At 46.2% G+C, this 15,174-nt stretch overlaps 1 protein-coding gene across 8 annotated transcripts in view; it reads right to left on the bottom strand.

The window, feature by feature from the left end:
- The window catches only part of OSBPL9 (oxysterol binding protein like 9), a 1,205,712-nt gene that overhangs the window by 70,978 nt on the left and 1,119,560 nt on the right, over positions 1 to 15,174 (bottom strand). For all 8 annotated transcript variants that reach the window (XM_086952425.1, XM_086952427.1, XM_086952426.1 and 5 more), the window contains one exon: positions 1,605 to 1,740. In XM_086952425.1, the coding sequence (XP_086808551.1) occupies positions 1,605 to 1,740 (136 nt within the window). The remainder of the gene's footprint in view (positions 1 to 1,604; positions 1,741 to 15,174) is intronic.

The raw sequence follows: 15,174 nt of genomic DNA, 5'->3' as shown, positions 1-15,174 counted from the left end.
TGTAAACCAATAAAGGTCGCCTGGACTATCTTCAATGTACTTCACTTTGGTGTTCTATTTAGAGGCAGCTTCCTAAAGCAGCTGAAAATGAGCACAAATGTTGAGCAACGTCAACATCTCATAATTCCTGGAATACTTTGAACAATACGCAAAGAAAGTCTCAGCAAAGCCAAAACAGATTTGATAATGGGTAACCTTAATATCAACCTTAATTTCATTAACCATGTATTCTCAGCAAGGCTATGAAGGCCTCCCACTGCCCTGGTTAAAGTATAACTGAAAGTTCTTATCCTCTTTAACATTCCTGCTGTCAGTGGGATAGTGGATCACAAGAAACTGCTTAAAGTATGAACAGAGTGGGCTGTGGTGACTGGAAGTGCACTTGACTGAATTGAACCCTTCCTTGTGAGCTGAAACTTTCCTATCAGGTTTGACCAAGTTCATTCAAGGTAACATGAGCGTATTCCGTAAGGGTCCTCATTGTCATACCTACTGCTCAACATTCCTTTATAGCTCATAGCCCAAATTATCACCACAAAAAAGTAATACAGTCAACCTTGCACTTCATCAGCCATGGATATGAAACAAGGCCCCCTTATATATGCAAATGTCAAGAACAAACAAGTCTTGCTTTTCTACCATATATTAAAGCATGCTCATCTAGAAACACTTTTGAATAGCAGAAGGAGGAAGGCGTATAGCTTGTAGTTCACCTTCATGTCGTGAAAAATAGATATGTCTCATCTCTTGCTTTCTGGAGTAGACTCTCTTGGACACTACTTTCATAGAACAGTTAATTGGAAAACATTATTAGCGATATGAAATATTCAAAACAGCTGTTTATGTATTCACATACACAGGCTCTGATGGCTAAACAAACCACAGCTACATTTGCAGAATTTGGTGTTATCAGAAAGCTAACCGACCATTCCTGTTAAAAGATGGAGTTCTGTCATGAAAAGATGGAGATCCTCTCAACATTGCTCAATATGCTGAAGAGCTGGCTCTGAAGATCCTCAAATTGGCCCACTGTAAGACCAACCTATTAGAGGCTACATTTTACCTTTATTTTTGGGGTTGAAGAAGGGCATAGAACAGAAATATATTCAGTAATACTGTAAAGTCTATACGACTAACTAGATTTTCTTTTAAAACCAAAATAGAGAGAATAAGTACAACATGTTGCAGCATGTTTTCACTGTAAAAGAATTCTTTAAAATGGTGTCCCAAATATATTCTACTTTCTTTGGATATCTGTGAGAAACCTATGACAGAGTTTTCTAATTAAAAATATATCATACATTCATAGGGTGGCTAGGACCTATGGACTGGCAGAATCCAATGCCTTACACCTTTGATTAAAGCAGGAGACTGGCTGCCAAAAAAGACAACTGAGGGTCAACATAAAAGCGGGCTTACTTGCAAGCAGCAAAAAACGTGTTTAGACTCCTGTGGAAGCCGTTCTCGTTATCTATCTGGCAGGCCTCAAAATGGTGAGAAATTGGAGAAAGGGTGAAAATGTCCTGCACTTCAAAACTTTTTTGCACGTTTTAATCGATGGAGAATTTTACCACCAAATTCTCATACAAGAGCAACAAACTCACCCGTGTTTCCCACTGCAATTCAGCCTCTTTTCGTTCTCTTGCTTCCGCTCTTTGTCTTTCTTCCAGCCTATGCTTTGCTTCTGTTGCTGCATCAATGTCTCTGATCTTTAGGTTATTAGTTACATCTTTCCAGAGCCTAAAAAATGTCAAAATATAAACACAAGTGGATCTAGAAAGTTTTATTGCTAGTAAACTAAATTATGTTACCTTTATAAGATAAAAAGGGGGTTGATTTCTTTTTGGAGCATGATGCTAATCTGATGCACAACACTCTTGTATTAGTATACCAAAGTTCACTATGGTTCCTAATCATGCCAACGGACTGCAGTTCCGGAACAGTGAATTCTGGGGCTTCACAGCAACAAAGCAACACATTTTAATAAGTGACATGTTTTCTATGTTGTGATCCTATAAGTGGCTTGGTTGTCCAGAGTGAATTAAATTGCTTTGATGATGAACAAAATACATTTAAGGATCCCCTCTATGGTAGAGAAAAATGCAGTTCTCGTTACTTAGTCCTGCATCTCTAACAATCACCAACCAAAGGGATAAAACTAGTTACTTACCTGTACACTATGGTTCTCCAGTATTATCTTTCATAGATTCACATGATTGTATCTTCCCCGTCGTCATGGTGGGAGTCTCCCAGTAAAAGAATAACCATAGCAGTAGAAGAAAAAACTGCCTGGAAACCATAGGGTAGTGAAACAATAGGTAGCCTCTCCTCCTCATTATGTGGCCCAAACTACAGCCAATCAGCTGCCAGCACCAGCCTACACCATTCCCAGCAGAGCCACCATACCTCAGATTTCCAACAGCCCAAGAGTGAGCTTTGTAAGAAACCAGAGATAAAAGGTGGTCTACCTAGCAGAAACGGGGAGGTGGGCGAGCGCATGTAAATCTATGAAAGATAAAACTGGAGAACCATAGTGTACAGGTAAGTAACTAGTTTTTTCTCCAGTATTCAATCTTTCATAGATTCACATGATAGTATCAGAATCGATAGCAGTCCTTTTTGCAAGAGGGTTTCTAGGCGAGACCCCATTTTTTCTCAGGGCTGTGTGCCATACACTTTTTTTTTAAAGACTCATTAAGAATCAAAAGCCATGAAACACCATAAGTCATTAAAAACGTTTGTGCATAAACAACCTTACAGAAAACAACTGTAAATTCATAAACATGTACCTTATTTAAAAAGATGTAGCAGAACTGCTTGTGGAGAAGTGTGGCTCAATGTTTAGAGCGGCAGACCCTGATGCAGAGGTCTAGCCCGGGACCAGGGTTCAATTCCCCGCCTCGGCCGGTCTTGGGCTCAAAATTCCACGGACCTGATAATTCTCGCCTCGGTGCCTATTCCAATCATGGAGTCCCACACTGCAACTCTGGGCAATAGTTTGCTTAATCTCCACAACGGCCCCGACAACGCTAAGGATGCCTGGCCTCCACATTGGGGGTGCCCAGGAGTGGACGCCTCACAGGGAAAGCCAGGATGGGTTCCACAGCGGTATTCGTACAAGCGCCTTGAGACCCTTGCGGGTGAGTAGTGCGCTATACAAGTATCAATTTACATTTACATTTTCTTGTCCCACTGCTGCATCTGCTTTCCATGCTGTGTCCAGACAGTAATGTTTGGTGAATGTATAAACATCGACCAAGTTGCTGCTCTGCATATGTCTGGAAGGGATACACCTGCGAGCAATGAAGATGACGTTGCCATTTTCCGTGTATCGTGAGCACGGACTTTCGTGTCGAGAGGTCTTCCTGCTTTCTCTTGACAGAAGACTAAGGCGGATGCAATCCATCTAGAAATAGAGGAGCTTGAAAGAGCCAAACCTTTCCTAGGCCCTGAGTAAGCAACAAACAATTGGTTTGATTTGCGAAAGGGTTTTGTCTTTTCAATGTAGAATTTTAGACATCTGCCTATGTCTAAAGTATGGAGAGCTTTTTCTGCCGCTGTAGAAGGATTCTTGAAATATGTAGGCAGAATCACCGGTTCATTTAGATGAAAGGAAGAAGGTATTTTAGAAACAAATTTTGGATTAGTTCTTAACAGCACCTTATCCGATCTGAATTGTATGAAGTGATCTAGTATTGAAATTGCTTGAATTTCACTGACTCTCCTGGCTGATGTGAGTGCCATGAGTAATGCTACTTTCCATGACAGGAATTGCAACTCTGATTTGTGGGTTGGCTCAAAAGGTGCTTTCATGAGTTGCGACAAGACCGTGTTGAGCTGCCAAGGAGGTGGAGGACGTTTTATTGGAGGAAACTTTCTGAATAACCCTTTACAAATTCTTTAATTAATCTTTGGGACCAAAGAGATGGACATCCTGGAGATCTTCGATATCTGGATACTGCTGCTAAATGGACTTTAATTGATGAATGCGAAAGTCCTGAACTGGCTAATTGCAGCAGATAAGGAAGGATTTGCTCAGGTGGAGAAGAAAAGGGATGCACCTTATGACCAAGGCACCAATTACAGAATTGTTTCCATTTTGCAGTGTATGTCTTGTTAGTAGACAGTGCTGCAGAACTTTTCAATATTTCCCGACATTCCTGTGGGATATCTAGTGACTGGAATTCATGTTCAAAAGGTTCCAAGCCGACAATTTTAGAGAGATCATTTGTGGGTGAAGTACTTGGCCTCTTCATGGAAATCAAGGTTTTGGTTATTGGAAACTGTATCCTTGGCTCCACTGACAATTGGAGAAGTTCTGTATACCAAAATTGTCTCGGACAGGCTGGGGCTATTAGAATTATTTGACAAGGTACTGATCTCATCTTTCTCAATATTCACGTAATTGGAGGAAAGGGAGGGAAGGCATAAGCGAACATCCCTGTCCATCGGAGATGAAGAGCATTTCCTCTCGAACCCTTCTGAGGGAACCTACTGGCATAATGCTTGCCTTTTTTGTTGTTCTGAGTTGCAAACAAGTCCAAACTTTGCTTGCCCCACAATTGGAAGATCCGATTCAGTTGGTCTTGATTTAACTCCCATTCATGGCAAATGTCGGAAGTCTGCTTAAAAGATCTGCTCTTGTATTGTCTCTGCCCGGAACATGCTCCACTTGCAGAGCTATGTTGTGGCGAAGAAGCCAAGTCCAAATTTTTTGAGCCTGTTCCGATAGGGGCTTTGATCTTGTGCCACCCTGCTTTCGAAGGTAGAACATTGTAGTAGTGCTGTCTGTCCTTACTAAGACCGATGATCCTTGAATTCTGGGAAGAAAAGCCCGAAGGCCCAGGTAAACTGCTTTCAATTCCAAGAGGTTGATGTGAAGTTTTGCCTCTTGAGGAGACCAAAGATCTTGAATCTCTAGGTCTTGCAGGTGTGCTCCCCAACCTCGCAATGAAGCGTCTGATGTCATGACGTAACTTGGAGACTGAGGTTCGAATAACAGGCCCTTTGTCAGGTTGCTCTTGATACCCCATCATGACATTGCTCGTTTGATTTGACAGGTTATGACCAGCCTATCGTCGAAGGAACCTAGAGCTTGAACCCATTGTTTGTCTAGGGCCTCTTGCAGCGGTCTCATATGTAAACGGCAGTTGGGAATCAATGGGATACAAGAGGACATCATCCCCAGTAATGATTTGAAGACCCTGATGGAAGTGGACTTTTTTGATGCTAGAGATGCTGCCAGATGTAGGATTTTCGTTACGCGTTACTCCGATGGAAACGCTTTTACTTGCTGAGTTTTTAATATTGCTCTGAGGAATTGCAGTGAACGTGTCGGGAGAAGAAATGATTTTTCTTTGTTTATCCGAAGGCCTAATCTTTGAAAGAGGTCCATACAAATCTGTAAAGACTCTTGCCTTGCTTGGTACGATGGTCGTTTTATTAACCAGTAGTCCAAATATGGAAAGATTTGGAGACCTTGCTGCCTTAGATGTGCTGCTATCGGAGCCATGCATTTTGTGAAAACTCTTGGGGCAGACTTCAGGCAGAAAGGCAACACTTTGAACTGGTAATGACGCCCCGCCACCATGAAGGAGTAGTTTCTGTCCTGTAACTCCAGTTCTGTAGTAGGGGTATCTCTGTTATGGTCATAATTTAGTGAATAGTCCCGCCCATGTGCGCGGACCCCGGAGCAATCAAAATTAATCTCTTAAGTTGTCAAAACATGCAGACCTGCACAGACACTTAAGAGAGAATTTAAAGACAGATAATGCAGCCTATATCCACAGGCTACACTGTCCAGTACTTCAACTAGAAATTCCACCAAAATCCACAAACAGCACAGCCTGTCCAGGGTTTTCCACAGAGAAAACCTTGCTTTTAACAGCAAAACCCTCTGGAATGATAGAGAGGAAGAAGTGGACAGACAAGCCCCATAGGCTGCCATTATGTGGCTCAAAACAGGATACTGTGCCTTTAAGAGAACTTTCCAGAAGCCTCACAGTATCCCAGAATGCAGTGCAGGTCCCTTTTACCTTCAGTTCTTTTTGAAGGCGTAACACGCCAGACCTGCAGCATTTCTTACATCAATATCTCTCTCCACCGGGGAGGAGGGCGAGCGCTTATGACTATAACAGAGATACCCCTACTACAGAACTGGAGTTACAGGACAGAAACTACTCCTTCTGTAGTAGGGGATCTCTGGGTATAGTCAGAATCTAGAGAATAGAATGGCAAGCAGATCCCCACACCAAAGCGGCGGTGGAGAACCGAGAAATAACACCACTACTGTGCAAACAGATTTCGCAGCGAAGCCTGCCCAACCTGAGCATCTGCCCTGGCAACAGTGTCCAGACAGTAAAGCTTAACAAAGGTATGGACCGACTTCCAAGTGGCCGTCTTGCAGATTTCTACAATTGGAACATTACGGAGCAAAGCAGTCGCGGCAGCTTTGCCCCTGGTGGAATGAGCCTTAGGTTTACCGCCTAAGGTCTTATCAGCCTTTTGGCAACACAATTGTATACAGGACACAATCCACCTCGAGATGGACTGTTTAGAGGTAGCAAGACCGGTCCTGACTGATCCACAATTGATAAACAATCGGTCTGACCTACGAATATCTTTGGTTTTATCCAGATAAAATTTCAACACCCTCCTAACATCCAGGGAATGCAGAGACCTTTCCGCTGGAGATGAAGGATTCCGAAAACACGTAGGTAAAGTTATAGTCTGATCACCATGGAAATCAGACCTAACCTATGGACGACATAGGGAGAGTATGCATAACAACCTTTGCAGCATGAAATACAGTGTAAGGTTCTTGGCAACACAACGCCTGAATTTCCCTCACCCTGCGGGCCGATGTAATGACCACAAGGAACTCCGCCTTCCAGGACAGGCGCTGCAACGAAGCCTTATGAAAAGGTTCAAAAGGCTCCTTCATCAATCTGGACAGCACCACGTTCAATTCCCATGAAGGCGAAGAAAGCTGGACAGGAGGGAACACTTACTTTGAGCCTTCTAAAAAACCTTTGATCACAGGGATCTGAAAAAAGGAAGTCTGCGAAGGTCATTTCCTGTAGGCAGTCAGCACAGCAAGATGAACCTTAATAGATTGGACATTAAGGCCAGACTGCGCCAGGTGTAGAAGATACGGAAGGATGACATCTTCCTTACACGTCGTCAGGTCATGGTCCTTGGACTTGCACCAAATGCAAAACCTCTTCCATTAGTAAGCATAAGAAGTCCTAGTGGAAAGTTGCTTAGCCTCCTGCAGTATGTCCATACAAACTTCTGGTAGATTCAAATGGCCATATTGCACTATCTCAGGAGCCATGCAGCCAGGTTGGGGTGCAACATCTGCCCCCTGAACTTCGTGAGAAGGTCCGCCGTAAGTGAGGAAGGAGAGACCGGTGAAGCAGGTCCGTGAACTTCCACTGTCTGGGCCATTCCGGGGCAATCAGGAACATCCGCGCCCTGGACTGGGACAGCTTGATGAGCACCGCCGGAATCAGGGGAAAGGGTGGAAAAGCATACAGAACGCTGTTCGACCAGTTAATCCATAACGCATTCCCCAGCATCCCCTGCTGGTAGTACCTGGAGGCGAAGTCTCAGCATTTGCTGTTTTCGGCGGTGGAGAACAGATCTACATCTGGTGTCCCCCACCTTGCGAAGACTTCTCCTAGTACTTCGTCGTTTATGACCCATTCGTGGTTTTACTGAATCAGTCTGCTCAGCACGTCTGCCTGAACATTGTGCACACCTGGCAGTTGGGTAGCCATTATCATGAGTCCTCTGGCTAGAAACCAGCGCCAGATCGCCCGCGCCTCCTGCGACAGAGTGCGCGATCTCGAACCCCCCTGCTTGTTGAGGTAATACATTGTGGTCGTATTGTCCTTCTGTACAAGCAGAGAGTTGGTCTGGAAGGACGGAAGAAACGCCTTCAGTGCCAAGTGAACAGCTCTGAGTTCCCGGAAAATGATGTGATACGTGGACTTCATAGGGGACCACGTTCCTTGTATCTGCAAGTCTCCGGAAAGCGCCCCCCCAGCCGTGGGGAGACGCATCCATCACGATAGTCTGTGTGGAAATGTCCTTGTGAAAGGGAACCCCACTGAGGAGATTCTCCGCTGAACACTACCACTTCAGAGACTGAAGAGCACGCAAAGACAGTCGAATCTTGTCGCCCCAAGATCCTTTCCTCTAATCCCACTGATCCTCCAAGCACTCTTGCAAAGGTCTAATGAGCAGCCGTGCGTGTGGCGTGAGGAAGAAACAAGAGGCCATCGACCCCAGTAGAGAAGACACCATCCTCACTGTTGTAGATGGAGCGGTCACAAGAGCCTGAGCCTTCCTAAGGAGTGATAATCGACTCTCCTCCGAAGGAGACACGCTTGCTGACAGCGTATTGCAGGAGGCTCCCAAGTACTGTATGCACTGGACCGGAATCGGGACAGACTTGGACATGTTGATGTGCAACAGCAGCTCGTTCAAGAGAACGCACGTCCTCTGGAAGTGTGCCTGAGCTTCCGAGAAGGAGGAGGCCTTGATCAACCAATCGTCCAGGTACGGGTGGAGAAAACACCTCGTTTTTCCTCAGGCGTGCAGCTACCACTGCCACGTACTTCGAGAATGTTCTGGGCGCAGACTTCAGCCCGACTGACAGTACTGTGTACTGATAATGATGGGCGCCGACTTGGAATCGCAGGAACTTCCTGTGGTTATGTGCAATGAGCACATGGAAGTACGCATCCTGTAGATCTATGGCACAGAGCCAATCTCCCTGTTGCAGCTGAGTATAAACCTGATGCAACGACAGCATGCGAAAGTCCTCTCTGCGAATCCACTTGTTTGCTTGTCGCAAATCCAGAATGGGCCTCAACTCGTTCTGGTCCTTCTTGCGAACCAGAAAGAACCGGGAGAACAGACCTCTTCCCCTTTGAGACAGAGGTCCTATCGCCCTTTTCCTCAACAGGATATCGGCCTCTGCTTGGAGCTCGCGCAGCTGAAACCGTAAGCTGACCGGAGGACTTGCTGGAGGAGGGCCGATGAACCGAAGACTGACTTAGACCCGGCCTGCCTTTGTTCGCCGAGGAGCAACAAGATCTCCCACGTATGCGCACAATATACTTGTAAAGCATTAAATGGCGGCCCGGCACTACAGGCAAATCCTGGGAGGAAAAACGCCGCTAGAAAGGGCAGAAGGCATCAAGCCGTTCTCCACACCCCAAACATACAGCCGTCCAAAAGTCTCCGATACAGACTTCATGCGAGCCACTCACTACTCTCATGGCAGCCCAAGGGTTGCCCAAAGAACGGGAGAGTAGAAGCACCCTGCTGAGTCGCAGGCTGCAGAGACGTCAGAAGAATAAAAGTATGGCAACGTAGGACAAACCCACAATACCTGGTGATCGGCAGGAGAGAAAACTCCGCTCCTACCCCGATGCTTAGATCCGAAACTATCAGGCCCATTAGACCATCTCTTGTAAGGCTTCCCCCACCTGCCTCTCGTCAGGGGAACCACAAAACAGTGAAGAAAACACCCCCACAGAGGGATCTTACCACAACGGTCCCGCAACAGCGGGCCACAGCATGATGTCTACATGCCGCCACCCCTGCGACCAAGTCAGGAGCACGGCCAGAGCCAGAACCTCCTGTCAGGTGGTAGTGGACGGAAGTTAAGTCCCGCCAACCAGTTAAGAGTCGGAGAGAGACTCCCCGTACTCATGGAAGACGCATCCCTGGCATTAAGGCACGGGGGTTCGTAGACTGAGGGGCCAAAGGCCCCTGGGATGGTGGGCGGGAGAGGGAACCGAGAGAATTCCGAAACATCCCCGGTGGTCTCACCAGTGGTAGTTGAACAGGAGGCAACCTAGTCGATGAGTAGGTATGCAAATACTCAAAACTAAGCAAAAGGATAAACGTCCCTCGCTTACACGTGGTGAGTAGCCACAAACTCCCCCTCAGAAGGGTTCCTCAACGCTGATCAACTGCTCTGCGTCGTGAGTGGACGGTACCGGGAACACAAAGTCCCCTCCTACGAAGAGAGGCTCACCACGGAGCGAGGCCTGGAACAAGACCCAGGCGTCAAGCGCCGGCAGTATTCCGCGGCTGTAACTCATGACGTAGACCTCACTACGACGTCAACATCACTAAGACAGTGACTGTCTCTACGACAATGAACACTCAGACGTCAAAATGTCACTACGGTGTCAAACACGGAGACGCCGAGCCATCCCTAACGGTGACGTCCGGACCCAACGGAAGAGACCAAAAGGAGCATCACTGCTCCATGACGTCGAGCATCCCTGCTCCATGACGTCGAGCATCCCTGCTCCATGACGTCGAGCATCACTGCTCCATGACGTCGAGCATCACTGCTCCATGACGTCGAGCATCACTGCTCCATGACGTCGAGCATCACTGCTCCATGACGTCGAGGCACTCCATGACGTCGAGGCACTCCATGACGTCGAGGCACTCCATGACGTCGAGGCACTCCATGACGTCGAGGCACTCCATGACGTCGAGGCACTCCATGACGTCGAGGCACTCCATGACGTCGAGGCACTCCATGACGTCGAGGCACTCCATGACGTCGAGGCACTCCAAGACGTCGAGGCACTCCAAGACGTCGAGGCACTCCAAGACGTCGAGGCACTCCAAGACGTCGAGGCACCCCATGACGTCGAGGCACCCCATGACGGCGAGGCACCCCAAGACGGCGAGGCCCTCCATGACGTCGAGGCCCTCCATGACGGCCCCGACGCAGACCAGAACCGTGTCATAGATCAGACGTGCCCTTACTGGGGAGAACCCCAGAGATCACAGCATGGGACTCGGTAGAGGACCTACCCTTTCCTTACCTACAGGCTGAAGATGCCTTCAAACTCCTCTGTTTGAAACCTGGGAGCCGAAGCCTCCTAGAAAAGAGGGTACAGAGAAGACAGGTGTCAAAAAGACACAGGCAAGCACAGAGTACAAACCCTGTGAGCTTCAGCTTTGGTCTTTAGTTCAGCTGCAGACAAAGCACTTGTCAGACTAGAAATAGTCTAAAGGCAAGAAGACTGCAGAAATTCTGCCAAAAAAACACAGCAGAGTGTAGATAAAGGCCAAAGACGTCGAGTGAAGCTACAAAAATCCAAAATTATCACAAAATTGTATAGAAAAAACTCAAAAAAGAAGAAGAGCTAATCCTCCAGGGTCCTGCTAACAGGAGCCAAAAAAAAGAACTGAAGGTAAAAGGGACCTGCACTGCATTCTGGGATACTGTGAGGCTTCTGAAAAGTTCTCTTAAAGGCACAGTATCCTGTTTTGAGCCACATAATGGCAGCCTATGGGGCTTGTCTGTCCACTTCTTCCTCTCTATCATTCCAGGGTGTTTTGCTGTTAAAAGCAAGGTTTTCTCTGTGGAAAACCCTGGACAGGCTGTGCTGTTTGTGGATTTTGGTGGAATTTCTAGTTGAAGTGCTGGACAGTGTAGCCTGTGGATATAGGCTGCATTATCTGTCTTTAAATTCTCTCTTAAGTGTCTGTGCAGGTCTGCATGTTTTGACAACTTAAGAGATTAATTTTGATTGCTCCGGGGTCCGCGCACATGGGAGGGACTATTCACTAGATTATAACTATACACAGAGATCCCCTACTACAGAATCTAAGATACTTTTTGTGCTTTTTGTGGATCGGAATATGGAAGTATGCATCCAACAGGTCTAGAGAGACCATGTAGTCTCCTTTGCGAAGCAATGAGATTTTCTTTATGTATTTGTTCAGATCTCTGAGGTCCAGTACCTGCCTCCATTTGGAAGATTGTCTCTTCTTTATTAGGAAGAAGTGCGACTAGAAGCCTGTCCTTTGCTGGCCTGATGGGACTACTTCTATCGCTCCTTTCAATATGAGAGATAAAACCACTGCTTTGAGTGCTGCAAGATGTTGAGCTCTGCAGAGAGGTGGGCGATTTGGAGGTTTTTGTGAGCACTCCAGAGTGCGACCCTGTGTAATGATGTCTAATACCCATCTGTCCGATGTTATGGACTGCCAATGTGGTAGAAATTGAGAAAGGTAATGGAACTGATCAATCTGAAACGGTGTAGGAGGCGCCTGAAGAATATCACGGTCTACGACCAGAGTCTTGCTTTCCTCTGGCAGCAGATTTTCTCCTTCCTTGGTGTTGAAAAGAAGTATTCGAAGATCGATACTGCTGGTTGGAGGAGTACTGACGGTACCCCTGCTGATTGTAAGGTTGGTACCTATTAGACTGATAAGAGGAGCGTTGCTGAAAATGTCCTCAGGATCCTCTGCCGCGAAATGACTGGTAACAGCCTTGCTGCAACGATCCCAAAGATCTATCAGTATCGGTATCTACTTTTATTCCTTGGAGAGCCTCATCAATGTGTTTATCAAAGAGGCTTTCGCCATCAAATGGCATGTCCAAGATTTTAGACTGGACTTCGGGTCTAAAGGAGGTTGACTTGAGCCCCCCCTGTCTCCGTAGAGCTACCGCTCCAGTCATCTGACGGAAAGCTATAGACGCTATGTCCATTGCTACGTCTATGGACTCCGACGCTGACCTGGCTCCATTCTTCAAGATCGTATTTGCTTCCTCTTTCTTATCCTCCGGAAGATGCGATAGAATTGGCGCGATGTCAGAACACATCTGTCTATTAAATCAGCTCAGAAGTGCCATTGCGTTGGCTGCTTTGATTGATGTTGCTGCCATGACTGCAAAGCGTTTGCCTATACCGTCCATTCTCTTGCCCTCCTTATTAGGAAGTGCCATGCATGTTTGCATCGATTTTTGGAGTGCTTTTGCGCTGCTTGTGTCACAACCGACTCCGGACGAGGATGACCGATAAGACATGCCGGAGCCATTTCTGGAGCGTGGTATTTCTTATCCAGCTTAGCTACTGAAGCTGGAAATGAAGCCGGCTTTTTCATCAGCTTGATTCCTTCATCCCAGATATGCTGAATATTTGGGATAGCTCTTACTGACTTCCTAGCCGACTCTTTGAAGTCATAAAGAAAGCAGTCACTTTCCTTCACCGGCACAGTAAGTTGAAATCTCTTAGCAGCCTTTTCAATCAGATCATGAAAGCTGGCTATATCCTCTGGCGGAGAACTTGCTTGCGGTAATGGTGACACCAGGGAAGTTGGTACAATATATTGGTCCCATTCGTCCCCAACCACATCATCTTGAGGAATTTCCCCTTCCTCAGCTTGATCGTCATGATCTGAATCAGTTAAATCATCTCGAATTGTAATAACTTTCGGAACGTCCGTACGTTGAACTGGAGGAGGTGACTGAACTAGAGGTGTTTCTCTCACAGGCTGAGAAACATTTGCAGAGGAAGTAGTAGAGGCTGGAGCATTATCTCCTGGAAAGCGACGGTAATAAATGTCAATCATGTGCCTCAAGTCTGATATCAAAGAGACGGGCACTGACAGAGCCTCTTCCTGAACAGGTGGATTCACTTCCTCTTCATCCTCGTAGTGATAAGTTTGATTGAAGGACTCATACCGCTTCGGGCCTCTTACAGGGCGATCTTAAAAAAGAGAAATGCTCTTGAACCTCTTGGAAGTCTTCCTCTTCAGAGTCCTGACTCTTAATATGAAGTTGCGAGGGACTATAGGCAACTGCATAGGGACCTTCCTCCTTGGATTCCTGGCAATCCAGTATGGTAGATGGAAGCAGAGGGGAAATCTTTGGAGTGGAAAACTCTCCTTTTTTGCTCGCCGCCGAGTCCGTCGACAGAGTAATCCTTTTAATGGAAATGTAGGTTGATGTCATCATCGTTGGAGATCCAACTGCTGGCACCGTCTACTATTTTCTAGTCGTTGATGGGGCCGTCGACGGGACCACTAAATGTGTCGTCGACGTGACGGTCTTCGACGAAGGTCTTGCCGTCGACATGGGTCTGGCACTCACCGTCGACGGAGTATTCGTCGTCATCGACGAAGCTGTCGTCAAGATTGTCGTCGTCATCGACGAGATCATCGTCGGCGATCTGACTGGAATTATAGCAGATTTAGTCGACGGTAACGACGACGGAGCCTTCTTTTCTGAAGTAGGCTTGAGAGGAGTTGGAGGAAGAGAAGAAGAAGGTTCACCCTCCTTGATTTTTCCAGCTTTTTATCTTTTCAAATCTCCTTTTTCCTCAGAGGACTCTCTCATGTTTTTTAGAGGTGTGTCCTTTGGCTTCCCCCTCAGACTCGGAGTCTGTTGACTTTTTCTTTTGGAGCCATAACAAGAGCCGAGCTTCTCTATCCTTAAGGGCTTTGGCAGAGAAGGTCCGGCAATATTTGCAGTCCTTAGGAACATGCTTGGGGTACAAGCAGTACAAGCATTCCTTATGTGGGTCCTCAGAAAATAATCTGGCCTTGCCACAGGATTTGCAAGCTCTGAAAAGTCTCTTCTTGGAGCCTTCAGACATTTTTAATGAAAATCTTGACAAAATTAGTACCTTACTTCCAACTGTAGAAGGTCAAAAGTTTAGTAGAGAGAGAAAACTGAGCTGAGCTCAGGGAGACTCCTTCTCACACGAAGGCGGTTGGAAATCTAAGGTATGGTGGCTCTGCTGGGAATGGTGTAGGGTGGTGCTGGCAGCTGATTGGCTGTAGTTTGGGCCACATAATGAGGAGGAGAGGTTACCTAGTGTTTCACTACTCTATGGTTTCCAGGCAGTTTTTTCTTCTACTGCTATGGTTATTCTTTTACCGGGAGACTCCCACTATGACGACGGGGAAGATACAAGCATGTGAATCTATGAAAGATTGAATACTGGAGAATCTATAATACTGCTTTGTTTGATGGCATCTGATTGGGTTTTGTTGTGTACTGTGACTTAATTCAACAGATGGGCACTTTAATGGGTGCCTAAGTAATATGCAGCTCAGGAGTATGGTGAGGTGGCATATTGACAGAAACCATTGAAAGTCTAATTCCTGTAGAATAAACAGTTATTTCAATTTTGCAGAAAGGAATACAGGTATAGTGTTATCAATTGTGTATGTCTGTCGCTGTTTTATTTATTGCCTAAATTCACGTGTTGTGAATTAAAGTTGTCTACACATGGCAATATCAGGGTCATTATTAAAAAAAAATTTTTACTAAAGAAATGTCAAATTCCTTACTATGCTTACCTGAAAGTTAATTATTACACTGATCAGTTTTACCCA

This window comes from Lissotriton vulgaris, chromosome 1_1 (assembly GCF_964263255.1).
Source record: "Lissotriton vulgaris chromosome 1_1, aLisVul1.2, whole genome shotgun sequence".
NCBI classification, from domain to species: domain Eukaryota; kingdom Metazoa; phylum Chordata; class Amphibia; order Caudata; family Salamandridae; genus Lissotriton; species Lissotriton vulgaris.
The sequence above is the reverse complement of the archived record's forward strand: the minus strand, read 5'-3'. Positions and strand labels throughout refer to the sequence as shown.